The 23,655-nt window shown below is 30.4% G+C and overlaps 1 protein-coding gene across 3 annotated transcripts; it reads right to left on the minus strand.

Moving 5' to 3' along the window:
• Positions 1-3,851: 3,851 nt before the first annotated feature.
• On the minus strand, positions 3,852-10,988 carry LOC129285887 (suppressor protein of bem1/bed5 double mutants-like). Of its 3 annotated transcripts, none has more exons than XM_054921847.1 (15): positions 10,731-10,988; positions 9,922-10,043; positions 9,328-9,416; positions 9,197-9,238; positions 8,944-9,025; positions 8,179-8,243; positions 7,532-7,947; positions 7,382-7,459; positions 7,222-7,300; positions 6,005-6,573; positions 5,222-5,357; positions 5,057-5,125; positions 4,871-4,945; positions 4,649-4,777; positions 3,852-4,195 (listed from the first exon to the last, which is right to left on the minus strand). In XM_054921847.1, exons 1-15 carry the CDS (start codon positions 10,931-10,933, stop codon positions 4,112-4,114), a joined length of 2,238 nt encoding a protein of 745 aa, XP_054777822.1. In that variant the 5' UTR covers positions 10,934-10,988; the 3' UTR covers positions 3,852-4,111. The 3 variants fall into 3 exon arrangements, with proteins under 3 accessions (XP_054777822.1, XP_054777821.1, XP_054777820.1); XM_054921846.1 differs by having other exon boundaries at positions 7,382-7,450; positions 7,532-8,055; XM_054921845.1 differs by having other exon boundaries at positions 7,532-8,055.
• Positions 10,989-23,655: the final 12,667 nt, after the last annotated feature.

Consider the following 23,655-nt stretch of genomic DNA (forward strand, 5'->3'; position numbering starts at 1 on the left):
GTTAAAAGGAGTATTTGATGTGGTATGTATAATATAATGTGTTAATCATGTGTATTTGGTCCTATTGGATTTAGTTCAAGACCTAAAGTGGTCTAATGAGATAAGGAATAAGAATTGAACATTTAGGGTGCTATTTTTAAAAGGAAAAGTGACTTTTTACACCCCAAGTGTTTAATTTTTGGTCAAAATATTGGATCATATCTAAACTTATCTCATTAGATAGATAATGTCATAAGCTTTATATGAGTACTTGAATCACTCTAATTAGATGTCAGGTGTAAAAATGGCCCACAACGGAAATTCGTATCAGAAAGCTAACAGCAAAATCTAATATATACACTATGGCGCATGGTGTGTGAGCCATGGTGCATGACAAAAAACCAAAAGTATTGCTCTGTACTACATGTAGCAATGTATACAGTTTGAGCCATGGTGCATGGCCCTTTTTTTAGAAAATTAATTGTTGTTCTTTGAGTCATTAATTTATGTTTACGCTTTTGTAAGCCCTCTTATTTGAACATACTTTTTACAAAGTCGAGATCCCACACTTTAAAAATAAATCAAGGGCTATAACTCTGATGTTGTATTGCTATGGTATGTTTGGGATGGTAAAGTTCGGATGAATTAAGGGACTTTACATAAGTCATTTTGTATTTGAAAGTAGTGTTATAATCTAGGGTTAAAGGGTAAAAATGTTCTAAAAGTTTTTGAAAGAAATATAAGGTACCCTTACCTTTTAGTTGGAAAAATTTTGCCTTGGAATTTTTAAAAAGGGAGCAATTTTGTCCCACCATTAAATCTAGAGAATGTTAACCATTAAAATCAAAGTTTGACAAAATACAAGACATATGGCGCTAGCTAATTTGTCTCGAGTTCTCTCCTCCTTTATCTCATTAAACTGTTCCTCTTCCTTGTCTTCTTCTTTCTCTTTTTGCATTTACTAAGAGCCTATAATCAAAAATCTCCCTTCAAATCTCACTTCTTATGTCCTGGATTTGAATCAGATTGATAGGCTACTTCCCTTTTTAAATCATGCAATATTTAATTTGCTACCTAATCTATGTTCACTTGATAACCCACATCCCCTCATTATAGAAGAACACCATAGGTACATATAATAGCCATAGCAAGAATCATTAGATTTAATACCTTATAACTCATAGTTTGTCAAATAATGAATGAAATTAGTTTAAGGAGAAAGTATAGAACTAGAGGAGCTCATCTATGGACCCAAGGAGGTCTTGATGCTGATCTAAAGCATCCAAACAAGTGCTCTAACAAGACACAAGCCACCATAAGGCCATTTCAATGAGAAGTAGACCGAGCAACTAGCTTCTAAAATAGTGATGGTCGACCATGTCGAAGGAGACAAGGTAACAATGATAGGAGCGGATGATGTAGATAGGATAGAGGATGTCATCCTTATTATGGTGAGGAATAGCAACAACATCATGTCCTCGTGGAAAGTGAGAAAAACACAGGAGTAGAAGTAGCTAAGCTTGGAGAGAGAGGGGGGCCACCTCTTGATAGCAAACTTGACCATGGTCAGCTTCCTAACTATAGCCATATAGACTTGAGTAGGAGAGAGATGGTAGAGTAGAGAGAGAGAGGAAGAAGAGAGAGAATAAGAGTTTAGGAACTAAGGAAGAAGATTAGCTCAACAGATACATATGGAAATTTTTTGGGCAACACAAATATTTAACAGTTAATGTTGTTATGGGTTAATGGTAGGGGAAAATTGCTCCCTTTTTAAAAGTTTTAGCATAAAATTGCTCCAACTAAAAGGTAAAGGTACCTTATACTCCTTTTAAAAAGCTTTCTAAACATTTATGCCCCTTAACCCTATAATCTATATTAATTTTTTTATTATATATTGATTTGGATATATTCATGTATTCATTTGGAAATATTTTATATTAATTAGACATTATGAGGTTTGCCTATTCCTTTTGTATATATATTGTAAGTTTCTTAGATTAATTAAACCACAATATTTTCCCCCAATTTTTTCAGACTACTTATATATTTAAAAGATCAAATTGTAAAGATTCAATTAAAGTAAAATCAATTACTAAGACTATATTTAGTTGGAGAGGAGGGAAGGTAAGGAATTTTAAGAAAGGGGAGGGGAGGGATCCCCCAATTTTAGGGGGGTTTTGGAAAAGAGGGGAGGAGTGGGAAAATTTTCCTCCTTTTTGCCAAACAAGGGGAGGGGCCATCCCCTTGCCATGTTTAGACGAGATAAAGGAAGAGAAGGGACCCCTCCCCCTTGTTTGCCAAAGGAGGAGGGAAGGAAAAATTTTAAAGGGTGGGTTTCTTTCCTTTACTTTTTTTCTATTGTCTCTCCATTGCAAATCTGAACTGTTCAAATTAAATCTGTATTTACAAAAACTATTAAACCTAAATTTTCAAATCTCATATAATAGTTCATATCTGTATTGATTTCTCCTTTCCTCTCCTTTACAAAGAAGAAAATCCAAATCTAAATTTTAAGCACTCCCCTACCTTCCAACTAAACTAAAAGTTAATTTAAACTTGGAAAAATTGAAATAACATGTATATTAATTATTAATTTTTTTAATTCACATCATGAATATATATATATATATATATATACAATGGTCAAATATAATCCTTTTTAATAATTAGAATAAATTTGAAAAACTAGCACATTATTCTTAAAAATTTCATAAAAAATTGAAATACAAATGCCTAAAAAAAAAGAAATCAAAAAATAATAACCTTTTGTTGCAGCAACGCCACTCGAGAGTTTCTCCTCTTGTTCAGGAAGCTACATTAACTTTCTAGATTTTGTAAGGTTGGTCAATTTGTTGAATCATTTCTTTCTTTATTGCTTCTTATAAATGCTGTCAAGGGGAGCTAGAGACACCCGAATCAATCTTCTTATACTTCCCTTCCTTCCTTTATTTTGCTACGTACTTCAGGTCAGTAACTTTCTTTGGCTATGCTTAATCTTATTTCTTCTCTGTTGTTACATTGGGATTGTTGAGTTGTACGAAGGTAAGAGATCTTGGAATTCAATCATCCAACTTCTCTCTCCCTCTCTTCTTTCTTTTTCAATCCTCCACCTCATTGACATAAGCAAATATCTTCCCTTACAAAATCTCTTTTTGAAATGTGTTGATTGAAACTAGGGAGAAGTTTGAAGTGGGTGTCGGGCAATTAGGATTCAAATTCAAAGATAAATTCATCATTAAGTTTCTTGCTACTTCTTGCATAACCAAAGCCAATGTTTTGTTTTTCTTCTTTCCTCTAGCAGTAATGCATTAAAAAAAAACTCTTAACTTCATTGATGAAATCGATGCTTTAAAAGTCTTGTAGAACTCAATTGATGTAATGGGTTGCTTGGGGAAAGGATCTATATGCTATAGAGCATGTTTTAAGCATATAATTTTTGATGCATACCAAGTGTTTGTTATAATTCTTCAAAGAAAGACAGTTTTAAAGAAGTCAGTAGATTGTGGTGATAATTGTCCTTTTAAGTTAGATCTTAATTCATGAGGCCTTTAAATGTCACCTTAGAGCGTAAGAGTTATATAAGCTAGCTTTCAAGCATTGTTGTGATTATTAGCTGAGTCAAGTTAATCAAAATTATGCTGAGCATGCTAAAGAATGGTTAAGGGTATTAATTTAGGATAATTTGGATGTAAGGTCAGGCTTAGGTTGAATGATTTGCATTCTTAAGGTGTGCCTTGGTTCCTTATAGAAGTGTAATTTATTTTGCCCCCTATTCGAAGATATCATTGAAATGTATGGTTTTGAGGAAAACATTTTGTAATATAATAGAAGAATGGAAAATTGAAGTGAAAGTTGAGATATTGTTGAACAAGTTCTAAGAAACGATTGACCTACCAGTCATAGTATTTTTAGGATAGTTTCCTTTGAAGGAGAATCAGTGCTAGATTACACAAATACCTGTAAATGATTTTAAAATGGGATACAGTGATTCTTGAGTCTTAAATAGTGACACTATCTTGGAATAGCCCCTTAGCATAGGCTCAAAATGACAATTTTATGCTTCATAAAAGTTAATCTAATTATACAAAACAAGGATATTAACTAAAATAAATTTAAGTAGGTGTTATATGTATCACAAGCCTCGTTCTCCATACAGCTTGTTCCACTGCTTCAACTCACGCATTATCAATCCGTGAGCATCAAAACTTGCAGGAACCTGTGGTAAAATACAAGATTTAAATTCTTCTACATGTGTCCCATTGATAAATGATAAAGCTTTCTCAAGGGCAATGAAGAAAAGTTGTTCAAAAAATTCATGATCTCTGGTAGCAATCTCAAATTCACATAACAATTTAGGGAGATTAGGTTATGTGCTGAAATCTTAATTAATCTTCTTGTAAGTATTTTCCCACAATGGTGCATGAGAAAACAAAAACAAAAAATGTTCCAAAATCAATTGACTAACAACATGTTTTAGTTGAATCTTCAATTGATAAGATCAAATGGAATCATTAATAAACACTAAAAGCATAACCAGCCCCCATATTATTTACACAAATATCCATTTATAGTATGTATTTTCCCATAATGATAGAAGAGCTAGAAATAAAAAATTATAGGCCTAAATGAAGTAAAAACCATAGTAATTTATGAAATATTGTGAGGGTACCTGATTCTTCGCCTGAATCATGTCTTCCATGTTTATAGGCCTTAAGGTAATTACTGGATGTTCTTTGTCCTCTTTAGCTCTTGAAGTAGCCTTTGAGCTTTGGTCTTCAACCTCTTTCTTATTCTTTTCCTAAATTGATTTAAAATTTATTCTAGTCAGCTAAAAGATATTGATTAAGTTGAGAAAGCACATTGAGATTGTGTTATAGGTCAAGGAAATTACTTGCTCCTGTGCATCATCTATGGGACATAAAGCAACTTCCAAACTTTGGCCTTGAGTGTCTTTCTTATTCTTTTCCTTAAATAAGAAAAACGTTTATGCTAGTTAGCTAAAAGACTTATTAAATTGAGAGGCAACACTAACATGTTGTAATAGGCCAACACTGTCAAGTTTGGTTAGTAATGTTACCATATCCTTCAATCTCTCCTGCTTTATTAGCTCCCTAATAGGCCGATAAGCAGCAACAGTGCACAAATTCTATTTATAAGAAATTTAGTGTCAAGAGATGGTGACTGTAGGTTATAAGTCCAAAAATAGAATCACAATATGAAAGAAAGAACAAGAAAAAAAAACCTGGATATCACTTCCAGTATATCCCTCTGTCATGAGTGCAAGCTCTATAAAGTCTAAATTTTCAGTATTTTCCTTAGCTAGCAGAGTTTTCAAGATAATCTCCCTTGCCTCAACTGACGGAAGACCAACCATGATTCTGCTCAACATTGAAAGTTACAAAAGTATCAAGAAAAAAATCATCACAATGTATTTTTAAAAAATTGAATTATTTAACAATATTACTAAGAGAGAGAAAAAAAACAAAATAAATTTGCCAAGATATTCTTTAATTTAGACAGTTTTTGAATAGTTCCTGCTTACTAATGCAAAATTGAAACTAAGACTTAATTATGTATCCAAGAAATCAATGGGATAAGCACAAATAAAAAATTCATAGAAGTTTTACTAGAAGGTTGCTATAGGAAGTAACAAAAGTAATATATGTCCACTAAGGGAACCACTAGTATGCTGTATGTGAAAATATATAAAAACTTTAACATTTCGGACTTCAAGATCTTGAAATGTTTCTTATTTGATGTTAAAACTAATGATCTAGAAAAAGAAAAACAAAGAAAGAAAGAAAGATGAAATTGAAAAGTTGGGGCATTACAAATAGCATTAGAAAAAGCACATTAGGGATCTTAGCCCTAAAAATTTAGCTCCAAGAAAACTCATCGATTTGTTTTCTTATGACCACCAAACTACTAATAAAGGTCATGTATGAATTTTGGATTTGGTCTTAGGATGAAAAAAATAGAGATAATCATATTTGGATGATGAAGACAACCATGAAAAGATATATACCTTCGTTGAAACCGTCTTATGATTGCATCATCAAGGTCAAATGGCCTGTTAGTTGCAGCAAGAACTAGAATTTGCTCGTCTTGTTTTGTCAATAAACCATCCCAATGTGTCATGAATTCATTCTTAATGCTCCTTGTAGCCTCATGTTCTCCACATCTTGATCGTTGCCCAAGCAAGCTATCAACCTCATCAATGAAAATAATAGTTGGAGAAACCTTTGAAGCTAGTGAGAATAAGGCTCGGACATGCTTCTCAGCTTCTCCATACCACATTGATGTGATGGTAGACATTGATACATTGATGAAACTTGCTCCTGCTTCATTTGCAATTGCCTTTGCAAGCATTGTTTTTCCAGTACCTGGTGGTCCAAACAGTAATATACCTCGGCATGGCTTAAGAAGTCCACCTTTGAAGAGGTCTGGTCTTTTAAGGGGAAGCATGATAAGCTCTTGGAGTGATTCCTTGATTTCATCTAATGCACCAATATCTGAAAATGTAACTCTTATCTCTCTTGCAGGTATAAGCTCTGATCTTATGTTCTTTTCATACTTATTATCTGGAGAAACATCCTACCAACATAAAATTGAAGTTAAGATAATACTCCCTCCAGTCTAAAATATAAGCATTTTCTCCCAATTAATCTTGATCCAAAATGTGTGTTTTATTTCTATGTTATCCCTTGTATTTATTAACGTAGTTTCATCTTTGTAAACTTCTGATCTTCTTCTCACTTATCACAAGTTGAAACTAAAGATAAAAATGAAAAACAATACATAGTTAACATTTTCATGAGACTAATGATTTTTTCAGGATGCAGATTATTGATAAAGGACGCTTATATTTTGACTAGAAAGAGTGTAATATAATGAAATAACATGAGGAAGTCAATATATAAATTGTTGTTAAACACTTTTTTTTGGCTTGTTACATTCTGAACAAGCTAAGTCCCATTGTATTTAGGGAAAATTATCATGCTTAAGGACCAAATGGGTGAAATATTTAGGAGGAAAGACCAAGCATTGAAGGTTGTTGATGGTGCATTTCCGATCTACAATCAATCTTCAAGAATCATTGATGCACATTCTTGAAGATCGCTTAAAGTTTGATTGCAGATTTTTTGTTCTAAAAAAACCTTAGAAACTTAACTTTTACTCATTTGATCATTATTCACAATTTTCCCTCATGTTAATTGATAATGAGAGTGAATGTAAACATACTTCCTTTCCATCAGCCTCTTGCTTTTCAGTATCCTTGACATTATCACTTTCGTGAAATAGATCCAAACCATGACACAAGCTGTGAATTCTCAAGATCATTAATCACTAAAATATTTTTTCTGCAAAGCAATCCTTGAAAATAATTGGACCAAATTCTTACCTTGCCTCTTGCTTTTCAGTATCCTTGACACTATCACTTTTGCGGAATAGATCCAAACCGTGGCACAAACTGTGAATTCTGAAGATCATTAGTCACTAAAATATTTTGTCTGCAAACCAATCCTTGTAAATAATTGGACCAAATTCTTACCTTTCATAAGATATTACAAGCCTTCCATTCACATATTCGAGATCCTTGGTATTCATCAAATAGTGAGATATCGCAGATACAACGATCTCTTCAATATGTCTACTTAGTATCTCAGTTTCCTCGTGGTTGATTGAATTCAAGTCTTTACATTCAACATCAATTTCTGCCAGTACTTTCGCAATGTGATTTTGATTATCTTGAGATTGAATTTTTTTCTCATTCTCCTCTAGTTGGGATTCCCAGTTTTGAAGATTATTCTCATCTTTAGGATGTTTGATCTTAATCTTGTAAGGAAATAATGCAGCAAGCCTTTCATCGTCATCTTTAGCAATGTAATCTTGTGACCACTCATATTCTATTTCATTGTCGACATCAATAACTTGGGAACCAAGTATTAAAATTGGCCCTGAAAGTTTCTTTAGAATTTCATGAAACAAGTTATATAATTGTTTTGATTGAAGCAACATCTCAACATCCCTAACGTATAATATGATGGAACTTTTTTTTGAGATAGAAGCCAAGACCTGCGAGAATTAATGCTATTAATCTTTCTTGTTATATACAATTTAGGGAAAGCCTTGCCAATTATTGTAATTCCCAAATAAAGAACAAACTAGAGTTGGGGAAAGAAGCCATGATGATATCACCTTATGAAGCAACTTCATGAAGAGTTTTTCATCAATGCACATGTTGCTTTTGTTCTCCAAGGGAGCTGAGAATGGAGATTCAAAACAACGAGCAAATCACAAATTTAAATTTTATGCATATTCATATTCAAATACTACATGATTACTAAATGCTCTATCAATCATATATAGGCAAGGAAAAATTAATCTTCATATGCTTTTCTCAATTTTAAATAAGGTCTTTATAATTTATTTTGTTTTAATTGAATTCTTATAATTTAATTCATTAGATTTGTTAATCCCTATGAGTTAAAATCCTAGAATGTTTCCTTTTAAAAAATAAATTAAAAACGTTTTTTAAAGATCACATAACTTTAGAATTAATTAAATAATTTTATATCTCAAAATTTATAAAATATAATTAGGTTTCATTTTCTAAATAAACTTTTACATAAAAATTCTCATAAAAAATTTAATTAAAATGTAAACATTATATTAAATTAATTTTTTGGCCAAAAATATGAAATCAAAATTTTTATAAAGTTTAAATTATTTTTTATTTCGGGAAATTTAACAATTTATTCATAATTTTAACATTGACTAACGTATCTAATGATTCAAATTATAAAGATTTGAATAAAACAAAAATAAAATACATGAACTAAATTTAAAAATGAAAAAAAAATTATAAAACCTCAAAATTAATTATATTTAAATAAGTCTCATTAAAAATGTTGAATTTACATTCACTATAATTAAATTCCATGTAAAATGGAATCCAATTACCTTCATTTTCGCTAGTTGAAAGGGAACCAAACAAACTGTGCAATCTCTTGGAAGCCACCTTAGATAAGGACCTTTTAAAAGACTATAAATAAAGCAAATAAGTCAAGGAAAATCATCATACAAACAGAGTTAAATGTTTGTGATTTTGTCGATCCATATTTAAAAGAATATAGTGGAATTAAATTCTGATCATATATAAAAATGGCAAGAAATAACAAACAGATACATAGCAAATGCGAGCAGAAAAACTTACTGGTTCTTTTCTTTTTCCTGCACATCCATATTTTCTCTTTATCTATAAATATAGTGAATTATAGGTCAGGTACAAATATTTTCTCATTCAACTTAAACAAATGAAATTAAAATGTGAAAGTAATTAATCACCTTTAAGGTGAAGTCAACAATATCTAGCAGCAGCAACTTTGATTGGAAGTGATGGGCTAAAGCCTTGGCAATTGTTTGCATGTAAAGTTCTTCAAAATTTGTGAGGAAAGTTAATTTGGGTTTAACATACATGAAAACCCAAACAATCATATATTTATGAGTTAAAGTGCAAAAGTATCCACTAAATTTTTTTCCAGGAACTTTGAGTATCATTAAATCAATAACGGTACTTGAGTACCCATAAACTTTATAAAAAGGGCCTTCCTTCTCTAATTTGTTGATTTAAGGATAGAACAGGTTCTTGGAGAAAATATTTTTGGATATTTTTACTTCTTAACCCTTATATCATTAACTTTGTTTGAAAATGAAAATTTTTCCCACTTTCCCCTTTTTAAAACCATGCATTGTTATCATAAATCAGTGACGTAGAGGAATAATTGCATGGGAAACGGAGTATGAAGAAAAGACAATTGAGGAACACTTCAGTGTAGGAGCCAAAGGCAATAAATAACATACCTATTGACTTATAACAAGGACTATATATATATATATTATTTCTAGAAGGTGCCTTATGATAAGAATCAGATAAAATACCTTCAGGTCCAGAAAGTATAATTGCCCTACTTGCCGGTAGAAGGCTCTGGATGTGTCTAGAGAAGTGAAGTTGTTTTAGATGAACAAATGCAGCATTCATCAATAACTCCCGAGTTGTTTCACTATCAAAGCAGTGGAATAAGAATTATGCTATCAAGTTGCTCTTTTTTTGGCTCATGTTATAAGTGTGATGACGTATAATAACTCCTATTTCCATATGATTTGAAAGCAAAGCAAGAATCTGGTCATTAATCTAGTCAATTGTATCAAATTCTTCCAAAGGAGAAAACAACACCATATCCATGTTAATATAGGTATAAATAGAATTAACAACTATAATATGTTTAACTAAACATAATAATTCTAGATATGAAGAGAACTATAGGATTCAAGTGCAAAAATACCTTGAAACTTTTTTTCTAAGAAGCTTCTAGTATCCTTAAATAAATAACTATGCATGGCATTACCTATTAATTTTGCAAAAGAAGCCAACCTTCCCAAATTCATTAAAATAGCCTAACATTGATGTTAAGTCTTAAGGACATAACTTAAATAAATTGAAAAAAGTTAGTTTCTTTTATAAAGTTAATGAGTACCTATGTACTATTGTTGACTTAAGAATATTAGAAGTTTTTTGAGAAAAAATTTCCGGGCAGTTTTGTACATTACCTAAAACCATATTATATATTTGAAAATAGCAAATGCCATTGCTTTCAAAAAATCTCCATGGCGCATGGATTTTTTATCATAACATTACTTCATATATATCATGAATTGAAAAGTGACAAATTAATTAAAGTTAATATCACCTTAAGTAATAAGGAAAGTCTTGAAAAGTTTCCTGGCATTCCTTGCCATCAATCACGTTTCTGAGAAGCTCTTGCTCAACCTGCTCGTTCCAAAGCTCTTCACTTGAGTTAAGATTCCATCCAAGCCTTGAACTTAATCCAAGCCTTGCTCCTACACCAACCCCTATGCTCAATGCTGACAGCAAAACTTGGCTGTGCTCCATATTTTCCCTGCTCCTTTTAAAACTGTTTTTGGAGAAGAAAAACAAACTTGGCTATAAATGAATTTGTGTTTCCATATATATATATATATATATAAAGACAGATACACACCTTTGTGTTGGTGGTGTGAAATGAATTTCACAAAAGAAGAAGCTTTTCTGAAGAAGCTTTTCTTTTGTTTTCTTCTTGTGCAAGTTTCACTATAATTTCTACATGTGTCGGAGAAATTAATGGAGAATCCCTGCAAGTTTCACTACAATTCCTACATGTGTCGGAGACATTAATGGAGAATCCCTAGGGAGTGAGAGAGAAAGATGGAGAATCATTCCATCTTCACCACTACACTTGAATACCCATGATCGTTGATTTATTTATTTTATTAATTTATCACTCGATATCCTAGCATCTTGCGCATTATCACTTGTCACCTAGGCTAATATCAACTGACTATGTGAGGTTATTATTAACATCTATGGACCCCCGGGTATTTTAAGAATACATTTAATATATTTATTTAACTCGGCTGTAAACCTCAAGCTTCGAATTTAAAGTTATAGGATAAGCTAAATTCTCTTCACCAGTTGAACAAAATACTACTCAGTTTTATTTATTTATTTATTTATTTATCACTTAACATGAATTAAAAAGGAAAAAAAATTCATGTACACTACAAAGGAATTAAAGGTGATGTTTCGGGAAATTCAGAAATAACCTTATTTATACTCCATTCATTTAAAATATAAGATATTTTTTAAGGAATTAGATATTAAAAAATATAAGGCATTTTCAGTCTTTTAAGGTGTAATTATTTTTTTTTAAAAATACTCATATTAATAAATGACTTTATATTTATTGTAGGATATTTAATAAAAATAAATATAAAAAAAATAAGATTAATTAAAAATAAATAATTATTTTATTAAATATAAAATTTAATTAAAAATATTTTACATCTTGGCAAGTATTTAACAAGAAATCTTATAAAATTCGTTAATACCTTTATATTTGAATCTGAAAACGCAACTTTATAGAAGGTGACAAACAATGCACTGTTTTTAGTCAAGAAAGTCCATTTGTCTATCCTATGCCACTTGCATTGATAGCGACCAGACTTCTTAATCTGCTGAGATGGATTATTCTTTTTAAAAAAAATTATAGAAAATTAAACTTTTTTTTTTAGTGGGGCACTCGAAAGAAGTAGAAAATAAAAATCAAAGAAACAGACTTAGAGCAGCAGCATCAACCATACCATCTTGACATCCCCCACAATCTCATGCCAGATGTACATACCTTTAGTGATTTAGTCCCAGTATAGTTTCGTAATACATTAAACAATCAATTTTGCTAAGAATGTGTATTTAATTATTTGACTTTGTATATTTATATTGAAAGTGTAATGTCCTCTATTTTTTTCCCATAATATTCATGTATCTCAAGTGAAAATATATTTTTTATTTGGATTTTAATATTAAAAAAATAAAAATTTAGAAAATAACTTCAACATTTATTTTTTAATCTCTGAAGTTTAATAAGTCTCATTTTTGTTAAGGTTTTATATTTTTAAATGATAATAATAATAAGAATCAAGAATTGCAAAAATAAAATGTTTTTAAGGAACATAAAAATAAGATACTAGTATTTCCGTTATTTGATATCACCACTATTATTTTGGAGAATTATGGTTTGATGTCTTCAATGTTAAATTTAAAAAAAAAAACTTTGAGAATCATAAAAGTAAGTTAATTCCTATATATTTATAATCAAAATTTAACTTGATTTTGAATATTATAAAGATATTTTGTAAAAAGTTTTACCAAAACTTAATTTGGAATCGGGGCAGATTACTTATAACACAAAAGGGGTACAAGAACAAATAAACCACTTGTAATTGTTGTCGACAGGCAAAAAGGAAGTGTGTATATATATATATATATATATACATACACAACACAAAGATATATATATATATATATATAGAGAGAGAGAGAGAGAGAGAGAGAGAGCAAAGAGAATAAACCATTTAAAGGAAAAATGAGGCTGGCACTATATACGGTGAAAGCTAGAAGATGGAGCCAAAGGGTCAAATCCTTCTTTTCATATTCACCGCTCCTTTAATTTCTTAATTTCTTTCTTTGATCCCTCCTTTAATAAAAATTTAAAAAAGTTCCAATTTATTATCATAGCATTGAGTGGAGAATAACTATGTATATACATTAATTGCCACTTAGACGGACACCAAGAGCATTTGATATACCTTAATTCTGATGAATAATTTGGATATTGAAATTAATTTTTTTATATCTTTTTGAATTAAGATGTAATTTTGCCCTTTAACTATTATCGAAATAGTAATGTTACCCCTAAACTATTTATCGTAGCAATGTTATCCCTAACTTAATTAAATCAAAGTAATGTTGCCCTTACCGTTAAAACGTCCATCACTGTAGTTAGTAGGACCCACTTTTATGAGTTAAGGTGTAATTTTGCCTTTAAACTATTCTCAAAGGAGTAATGTTGCCCTCACCTTTTAAAAATCATAGAATTAAATAAAAAATTATAATATTAAATCTATATATAAAATAAATATAAGAAAAAATTTTATCATATATTAATAAAATATTATAAATTATAATTTTATAACTTGTTAAATATAAATAGATTCTGGTTAAATTAAATATGAGTAAACTCAAAAGTATCTTCATTTGTATCTATAACTATCGACTAAAGCCATCATTACCTACTTCATTTGGACTAAAAAAATATGTTCATGATTAAGCTGGATTGGACAAGAGTTAAGCAGCTATTAAGTCAAAAACCGAAGTTGAGTTGGAAATCGGAGTGATTTTCAGAAAATTGGATCATTTTAAATATAATATTTCAAAAAAACTTGAAAAATTTTTAAAATAGAAAAATTCAAAAATTAGAAGCTACTAAAAGCCAACTTTATTTTTGAACAATTAACATGTATAAAATATAATTTGAGACCCTTTTTTTATAAATATGTTGATAATTATAAGTGTAAATGCAGATACTTTTGAGTCTACTCATATCTAACTTAATTAAGATTCTATTATATTTGATAAGTTATAAAATTACAATTTATATTTTTCCTTATATTTATTTTACACATACATTTAATATTATTATAAGTTTATTTTTATATTCACATTTAATATTATTTTATTTAATATTATTATAATTTTATTTTTATTTAATTTTAATATTTTTAAATGGTGATGGCAACATTGCTCCTTTGAGAATATTTTAGGGGCAAAATTACACCTTGACTCATAAAAAATGAGTCCTACAAATTATAGTAACGGACGTTTTAATGATAGCGGCAACATTATTTCGATTTGATTAGTTTAAGGGCAACATTGCTACGACTAATAGTTTAGAGGCAACATTGCTATGACTAATAGTTTAAAGGTAATATTGCTCTTTTGAGAATAGTTTAGGGATAAAAGTGTACCTTAGCCTTATCTTTTTTTCAGTATTTTATCTTTCTTATTTGGAATTTTTAGTATATAATTAATAATAAATTAATTTGACCATAACTGAATGGATCACAAATGAATCATTGAGCTTGAATTAGTGCCTTCACCTAATGATTGTTCTAGTTTTTAATATCTTGCTTTGACTCCAAATGAGCATAAAGAATCTCAAAAATTAAAAAAAACAAAAGAAAAATAAATGTGCCTTACCTAAATATATACTGATGATCCATAATTTTTTTTTGTTCCTGAAGTTATTGCTTTCACATATGTACACATGATCCTAACTATAGGAGATAATTAATTAATTTTCATAGATTAAAAAATTAGATAAGTTAATAATTTGTAAAAAAAAATGTTGATGATTTTCCTAAAATACCGCTCTAGGGATATGTAGTTTGAAAGAAAAATAATAAATGAGGGGGTTGAAGGAGAATGAGGTTTTTATTTAGGACCAAAACCAACCGTTCAACTTGCTCCTTCATTTAGAATCAGAGGGAGTATCAAAGTCAGATTAATTTCACATTTTCTTACAATAAATATCAAATATTTAATTATTTTAGCATCTTTAATCTGCAATTTTATAATTTCTAAAATAAAATTCACTAGGGATAATCTCATAAATTCAAATGTGGTTTCTGAAACTACTCATTAACGAGTCCAAAATAGGTTCATTGCAATTTCAGCTTCATAACATGAAATTTTTCCATTCAAAGGATCCATTTTAAGGAGTATGTGCTCAACAAAAGTGACCTATATGGATATGTTATTGATGCCTTGAAAAGAAAAATATCATTCAAGGAAAAGAAAGCAATAAATATCATGAAAAAAGTACATAAACTTGGCATCTTTTGTGGTGAGATAATTAGAAGATAAAAGAAAGTCGTACATCTAAATATTAAAAAATAAATCATAAATACATAAATTTAGAAAGTATCTAATTAAATTACTTAAACTATTTTGGTGAGCGAATAATCATTCCCTCTCTATAAGTATATAATTAAAAGTTACTATAAAATTAAAAATTAAAAATGCATTAATTTGACCACAACTGAATGGATCATGGATGAATTATTGAGCTTTGAATTAGTACCTCAACCTAATGATTGTTCAAGTTTTTAATATCTTGCTTTGACCCCAAAAAAGCATTATACATCTCACAAAAACAAGTGTGCCTCATCATCACGTCCTTAAGTCCTCAATTTTTTTTCTCAAATTATTGCTTTCACATATATACTCCTAATCCTCAATATAGGAGTTAATTAACTAATTTACTAATTTACATATATTAAGAAAGTAAGATATGGTAATTATTTGTAAAAAGTGTAGATGATTTTCTTAAAATATCCTTGTAGTGATATGATTATCATTCAATTTTTAGAGAACAATGATCTAATTATAAGGATGGTTTGGGAGAAAAAAATAAAAAATGAGGACGACAAAGGATATTGAAGTTTTAATTTGAGACTAAAACAAATCACTCAATTTCCTTGTACATTTAGAACCAGAGGGAGTATCAACGTCAGATTTCACGTTCACTTACAATAAATGTCAAACATTTAATTATTGGGTCAAAATGCATTTTTTTTCCCTCATACATTCCTTTGAAAAACAATGGACATTATGAGACATTTTCCTCCTAAATTATTTTTTAGAGGAGCAAAAATACCCCTTCATTAACACATCACTAATGGAGGGGTATTTTCGTTACTCTAGAAAATGTTTTAAAAGAAAAATATCTCATTTATTAATACAGGATGTCTAGCACTTTTCAAAGAAAAGTACTAGGGCAAAAATATACTTTAAGCTAAAAGAAAATATGAGTGGCCTTTTAAATTTAAGTAATAACTACTTTTCTTCTAATAATGACTAAAATGGAAAAACAATTATAATTTTTCCTATGCAAATTACATATCTATGATTTTTCGTATTTGTGTGGTACTATGTATAAAGTGATTATTTCAAAAGACAACTCTACATATTTGGCAACCACTCACTAGCCCACATATTTGTTCACCAAGTACTTTCATCAAAGTCCTTTCCAATTTCTTGTCGACAAAAGCAAGATGTTTTATGTTGAGTCATTTTGTATTTGAAAGGAATATAATGTTATTATCTATCCTTAATTATTTTTTATTATGTATTGATTTGGATATATTAGTGTTTTCATTAGGGAATATTTTGTATTAATTACACATTATGAGGTTTGCCTATTCCTTGTGTGCATATATTGTAAGTTTCTTGGATTAATTAACACAATATTTTCACCCAATTTTCTCTTAAGGCTTTTAAATTGAACAGATTAAATTACAAAGATTCAGTTAAAACAAAATAAAATATTGAGGCTTACTCCCCCATTAAAAAATATAAAGTATTTTTAAGTAAATTTTATCCCAACAAAGTAGTTACTTGTCTTCAAACTAATTCTGTCTTTTCATATTTACTCCTATTTAATACGGTGTTCCATTTTAAAATAAATATAAAGTAATTTATTTAGTAGGGAAACTTAAAAAAAATAATGATTATATTTTAAAAAACTAAAAATGCCTTATACTTTTAAACATCCAACCCCTTAAAAAATATTTTATATTTTTAAATGGAGAGAGTAATCCAAAATTGAAAAACTGCAATAACTTGCATATTAATCTGTTTTAATTGACATCTATATATATATATATATATATAAACAATGGTCAAATGTGATATTTTTAACAATTAGAATAAATTTGGAAAACTAGCAGATTATTTATAAAAAAATTTCACAAAAAAAGTGAAATACGAATACCTTAAAAAAGGACATAAGAAAATAATAACCTTTGATCTGCTATAAGTCATTGAATGTGGAGGCATGAAGTGGCTATTAAGCTTTGTTTCCTCTCTTATGTTGTTGTGGTAGTGCCACTTGAGAGTTTCTCTTTTTCCTCTGGTTTGAGAAGCTACATTAATTTTCCAAATTTTGTAAGCATAATCAGTTTGTTGAATCATTTCTTTCATCATTACTGCTCATGAATGCTGTCAAGGGGAGCTAGAGACACCCAAATCAATCTTCATATACTTTCCTTCCTTCATTTTGCTACGTACTTCAGGTCAGTAACTTTCTTTGGCTAAGCTTAATGTTATTTCTTCTCTTTTGTTACATTTGGATTGTTGAGTTGTATAAAGGTAAGAGATCTTGAATTCGACCATCCAATTTCTCTCTCCCCCTCTTCTTTCTTTTTCAATCCTCTGCCTCATTGACATAATCGAATAGCTTCCCTTACAAAATCTCTTTCCCAAACTTGTTGATTGAAACTAGGGAGAAGTTTGAAGTGGGTTTCAGGCAATTAGGATTCAAATTCAAAAATAAATTCGTCGCTAGTTCTTGCATAACCGAAGCCAATGTTCTATTTTTCTTCTTTCCTCTAGCAATAATGCATTAAAAAAAATCTTAACTTGATTGATGAAATCGATGCTTTGAAAGTCTTGTAGAACTCAATTGATGTAATGGGTTGTTTGGGGAAAAGATCTATATGCTATGGAGCATGTTTTAAGAGTATAATTATTGATGCATACCAAGTGTTTCTTATAATTCTTCAAGCAAAGATAGTTTTAAATTAAGTCAATAGATTGTGGTGATAATTGTTCTTTTAAATTAGATCTTAATTCATAAGGCCTTCAAATGTCACCTTAAAGTGCAAGAGTTATATAAACTAGCTTCCAAGCATTGTTGTGATTATTAGCTGAGTCAAGTTAATTGAAATTATGCTGAGTGTGCTAAAGAATGGTTAAGGGTATTAATTAAGGATAATTTGGGTGTAAGATCAAGCTTAGGTTGAATGATTTGCATTCTTAAGGTGTGCCTTGGTTCCTTGTAAAAGTGTAATTTATTTTCCCCCCTATTTGAAGATATCATTGAAATGAGTGGTTTTAAGGGAAACATTTTTGTAATATAATAGAAGAATGGAAAATTGAAGTGAAAGTTGAGATATGGTTGAACAAGTTCTAAGAAAGGATTGACCTACTAGTCATAGTACTTTTAGGATAGTTTCCCTTGAAGGAGAATTAATGCTAGATTGCACAAATGCCTGTAAATGATTTTAAAATGGGATACGGTGATTCTCGAGTCTTGAATAGTGACACTATCTTGGAACAGCCCTCCTAGCATAGACTCAAAATAACAATCTTATGCTTCATAAAAGTTAACCTAATGATACAGAACAAGGATATTAAATAAAATAAATTGAAGTAGGTGTTATTTGTATCACAAGCCTCATTCTCCATACAGCTTGTTCTACTGCTTCAACTCACACATTATCAATCTATGAGCATCAAAACTTACAGGAACCTATAGTAAAATACAAGATTTAGATTCCTCTACATATGTCCCATTGATAGATGATAAAGCTTTCTCAAGGGCAATGAAAGAAAAGCCGTTCAAAAAAATTCATGATCTCTTGCAGCAATCTCATATTCACCTAACAATTTAGGGAGATTAGGTTATGTGTTGAAATCTTAATTAATCTTCTTGTAAGTATTTTCCCAGAATGGTGCATGACAAAAACAAAAACAAAAAAGTTCCAAAATCAATTGGCTAACGACATGTTTTAGTTGAATCTTCAATTGCTAAGATCAAATGGAATCATTAATGAACACTAAAAGCATAACTAGCCCCCATATCATTTACACAAATATCCATTTATAGTAAGTATTTTCCAATAATGGTAGAAGAGCTAGAAAGAAAATATTATAGGCCTAAACCAAGCAAAAACCATAGCCATTTATGTAATATTTTGAAGATACCTGATTCTTGGCCTGAATCATGTCTTCCATGTTTATAGGCCTCAAGGTAATTACTGGATGTTCTTTGTCCTCTTTAGCTCTTGAAGTAGCTTTTGAGCTTTTGTCTTCAGCCTCTTTCTTATTCTTTCCTAAGTTGATTTAAAATTTATTCTAGTTAGCTAAAAGATAATGATTAAGTTGAGAAAGCACATTGAGATTATGTTATAGGTCAAGGAAATTAATTGCTCTTGTGCATCATCTTTAGGACATAAAGCAGCTTGAACTTTGTCCTTGAGTCTCTTTGTTATTCTTTTCCTTAAATGAGAAAAATGTTTATGCTAGTCAGCTAAAAGACTTAATAAATTGAAAAGCAATACTGACATGTTGTAACTAGCTAACATTGTCAAGTTTGGTTAGTAACATTACCTTATCCTTCAATCTCTCCTGCTTTATTAGCTCCCTAATAGGCTGATAAGCAGCAGCAGTGCACAAATTCTATTTATAAGAAATCTAGTGTCAAGAGATGGTCACTATAGGTTATAAGTTTGAAAATAGAATCACAATATGAAAGAAAGAACAGGGAAAAAACTTGATATCACTTCTAGTATATCCCTCTGTCATAAGTGCAAGCTCTGTAAAGTCTGAATTTTTAGTATTTTCCTTAGCTAGTAGAGTTTTCAAGATAATCTCCCATGCCTCAACTAACAGAAGACCAACCATGATTTTGCTCAACATTGAAAGTTACAAAAGTATCAAGGAAAAAATCATCACAATGTATTTTTCAAAAATTGAATTATTTAACAATATTATTAAGAGAGAAAAAAACAAAATAAATTTGCAAGAGATTCTTTAATTTAGAGAGCTTTTGAATAGTTCCTACTCACTAATGCAAAATTGAAGCCAAGACTCACTAGTACAAAAATGACTTTTTACAATGGTTAAAAATGACTTTTTACAGCAGTTTGTTGTTTCAGGGGGTGTAGAAAGTTCCTCTTTTTACATCGGTTATGACCCGATGTAAAAAATAATATTTTACATCGGTTATAAAGCCAATGTTAAAAATATATACAAGAAAATAAAAAAATACTTTAACTTTTAATATCATTTAGGATGTCAATCGGTGTTAAAAATAGACTTTTAACACCATTTATTACTATACCGATGTAAAAACATTATATTCTATAGCGGTTACGGTAATAACCGGTTAAAAAGTATTTAATTTTTTTATATTATATTTTATTTTATCAATTTACCCATTCCTGTGCATAAAAATTATCAAATCAGACAGCTCAATTCATTTATAATTGTTTGTCAAGTATTTATTAACTATACAAAGCTATTTAACTATTAAAAATAACAATTGTCAAAATTGTCAAAATTGCCATTCCTGTGCATAAAAATTGCCAAATTAGACAGCTCATTTCATTTATAATTGTTTATCAAGTATTTATCAACTATACAAAACTTTTTAACTATTAAAAAAACTAATATTGTGTAAATTGTATCAACTATCAAAATTAAAACATGTCTAAAAGTAACAAAAAACCTCACAAGTTCTCCACAAAATAAGTTGCCCAATATATGGATGTCTTCAATTTCAGCTTCAGGAAATGCATCCAATTGTCGAACATCTAAAATTTGATTCATAAAATAGGCATATTAATCAATCTCAAATAACATAATAACATAAAACTTTTAAAAATATATTTACCTCTTTTGTAAATTCAGTCATACCTAATATGATAATATTGAGCATGTGTCTCATGACATATAGATCGCACAAGTTGTCCTCACTGGTTGTCTATGACTCTATATAAAAACAAATCATAAAAAATTAGTAAGAAATCTTAATAATTGAACATATTAATAAAGTATAGCATCACCTTTAGCTCAACCATGTGGGATCCTTGAGCTCATGTCCATGCTTTTGTAAGACTACATTTAATATGTTCTCATTGCCCTATGATTAAGATCACCAAGTTAGTAAAATATTTAAAAAATTAAATTAAATAGTTTAGTAAAAGTATTCTTATAAGTCTATCATCTTCTTCATTTCTTTTCCAAGTTTGTAATGGAGGGAGCATAAAAAGATGATAGTGTTGCTTTTCATTGAAAGAACAAATAACTGCCAATGGTCCCTGCTAAATATGATACAAGTTAAAGTAAAACCATATTGAAAAAAACTATTAATTATAAATTGATCCTTACGAGTGCACATATGGAGCCATAAAAATGTCCTTTTTGACTTCACATATTTTCTATTGGAGGTATGTGGCCCTTAACTCTGAAGTATTACCTTTTCTGTCATGTGATGAGGGCAAAGGAATCTAAACTTATCACCTTTGCCCGATGTAATGCACAAATGATGAAGGTACCTACAACAATGCAATTATATTAGTTTACTAAACTTGATGATTAAGTTTACTTACAACAATGCAATTATATTAAAGAAAAACATACTTACATCATAAATAATTCAATGTATGGTGTGGTAAGCTGATTATTTGACAGAAGTCGAACCAAATCTTCCTGTTTAATTGTCACTATCATGTCTTTCTTACCACAATCTCCAGATCCATTTCTAAACTCTTGAATTCAAATGATAAATTATACGCCATTAAGATTATTCACTTATGCGGAGTCAACAAGGGTTGTGGAAGTTTCGGGAGATTCAGTGAGGAATGCTTCTACATAATAAAAAGGCAAGAAATAGTTAATAAAAAACATGTATTAGGAAGTTGCTACATAATAAAAATTCATGAAATTTCATACCATAGCTTGAACCAGATTCACAAGTCTCCTGGGCCATAGGATAAAATTGCCAACAGCTTCAACCACAGTCTTCCATCATCAGCAGGGAATGGAACCAAAGTATCTGACACTTTTGGATCTGCAACCACCACTCTTATTTGATCATCTTGAATTTGCTTGTAGTAGATGGTTGACCCCAAGCTATAGATGCTACCAAGAGCAACCAAGCGTTTATCAGGATGTTCTAAAAATATCTCACACGGTTCACTAATGTTGTCACCAGAAGGACCCTTTGACACATGCTCAAGAAAATTACTCCCTTTTATACTATGAAATGTAAGAGACGTATGAATTAGTTCAGCAGTTGTCTCCTGTCATGAGCTCATCATACTGATCATCTCCTCCTTCATTTGCTCTTTCATTTGTAGAAGCCGAGCTACAAATGAAGCTTCAAACTCATCCTTAGTCTACTGTCTCACAGTGGATATCAATGTATCAAGCTCTTCTCTAGTCACTACACCTCCTAAATTGGGATGTGCAAGTGCTCCAAAGTAGTCTTTAAAGCCCACACCATATTCAATGCCCCTCACACAACCCAAATGCTTTGGCTTGCCTATAGCAACTGTTAAGATATCATTTCTGCCCTCTAGAATGAAGCTTCCTTGGACTTGTTGCTCCTAAGAGCATCCTATAATATAAAAATAACAATATTAATTAATAATATATAAAATTGTATAGAAATTTAAAGGGACAAGGAATAATAATTTTACTTACAATCCTCTCGGCAATCTCCAGTGCTGTTTCACTTGTATAGCCCTCTTTCTTGTACTGATGTCAATATCTCCATTTCTCCTCTCGAGAGACAGGTGATGGTGGAGAAAGAGTATGGAAGGATCAAACTTAGCTTCTTCTTCTCTCTTTTTCTATTTCTGCCATCAATATATCATTAGTTCTAGCATAACCTCCACGAGACAAGGTATGAGGGCATTGATTCTACCAAGCAATTTCTCGCCCTTTAGCTTGTTTTTCCTGTTAATAAATTAAATTTTAGATTTTATAATTGAAGTAAATCTAAAAAACTTAAATCAATTAAAAATCAACAAACCAAAGCCTTTTTAGAGTCCGAATCCTGACAAATTCTTCCCAAGTATCTTCATCAAGGAACTGGTATGTATCAAGAGGATTAGGACGAGCCTGACCCTCTAGCACCTCGATAAAGATATATCTTCTAGCAAGATCAGTTTTAAATTTCTCCAATGTGTTCCACAATAAGAAATCAACTTGTGTCGACAATCTTGATTAGATGGAACATCATATGTGCTACAATAAAGACATAAGATAATAATCAGTAATTGCCCAATAATATATAACTATAAAAAATTTAATTTTTAATTATTTTACCTGAATACTTTCCCAAATTTGTTCCTTCACACGTTCTGGCACATCAGGCCAGTCTTCAAATATAATAGGAGGCTTGGTACGCGATAGGAGGCCAAGAAAACTAATAAACTTGGCTTTATGTGGCCCTATCGGATTCCATCTCCAGTCAAATTGAATGTGGCCCAGCACTCCTACTTAAAGTCAAATCTCTCAATCGTGTGCCACGTCTCCCCCTCCTCACACACTGGGCTCTGACTCGGCTCCTCACTAGGGGTTCCCTGACTCGGCTCCTCACTAAGAGCAACATCACCAATTGTTTGGCTTGTAGTGGGCTGGCTCTA

Source organism: Prosopis cineraria, unplaced genomic scaffold (assembly GCF_029017545.1).
Source record: "Prosopis cineraria cultivar Desert tree isolate PC_DT_omini unplaced genomic scaffold, ASM2901754v1 PC11, whole genome shotgun sequence".
NCBI classification, from domain to species: Eukaryota; Viridiplantae; Streptophyta; class Magnoliopsida; order Fabales; family Fabaceae; genus Prosopis; species Prosopis cineraria.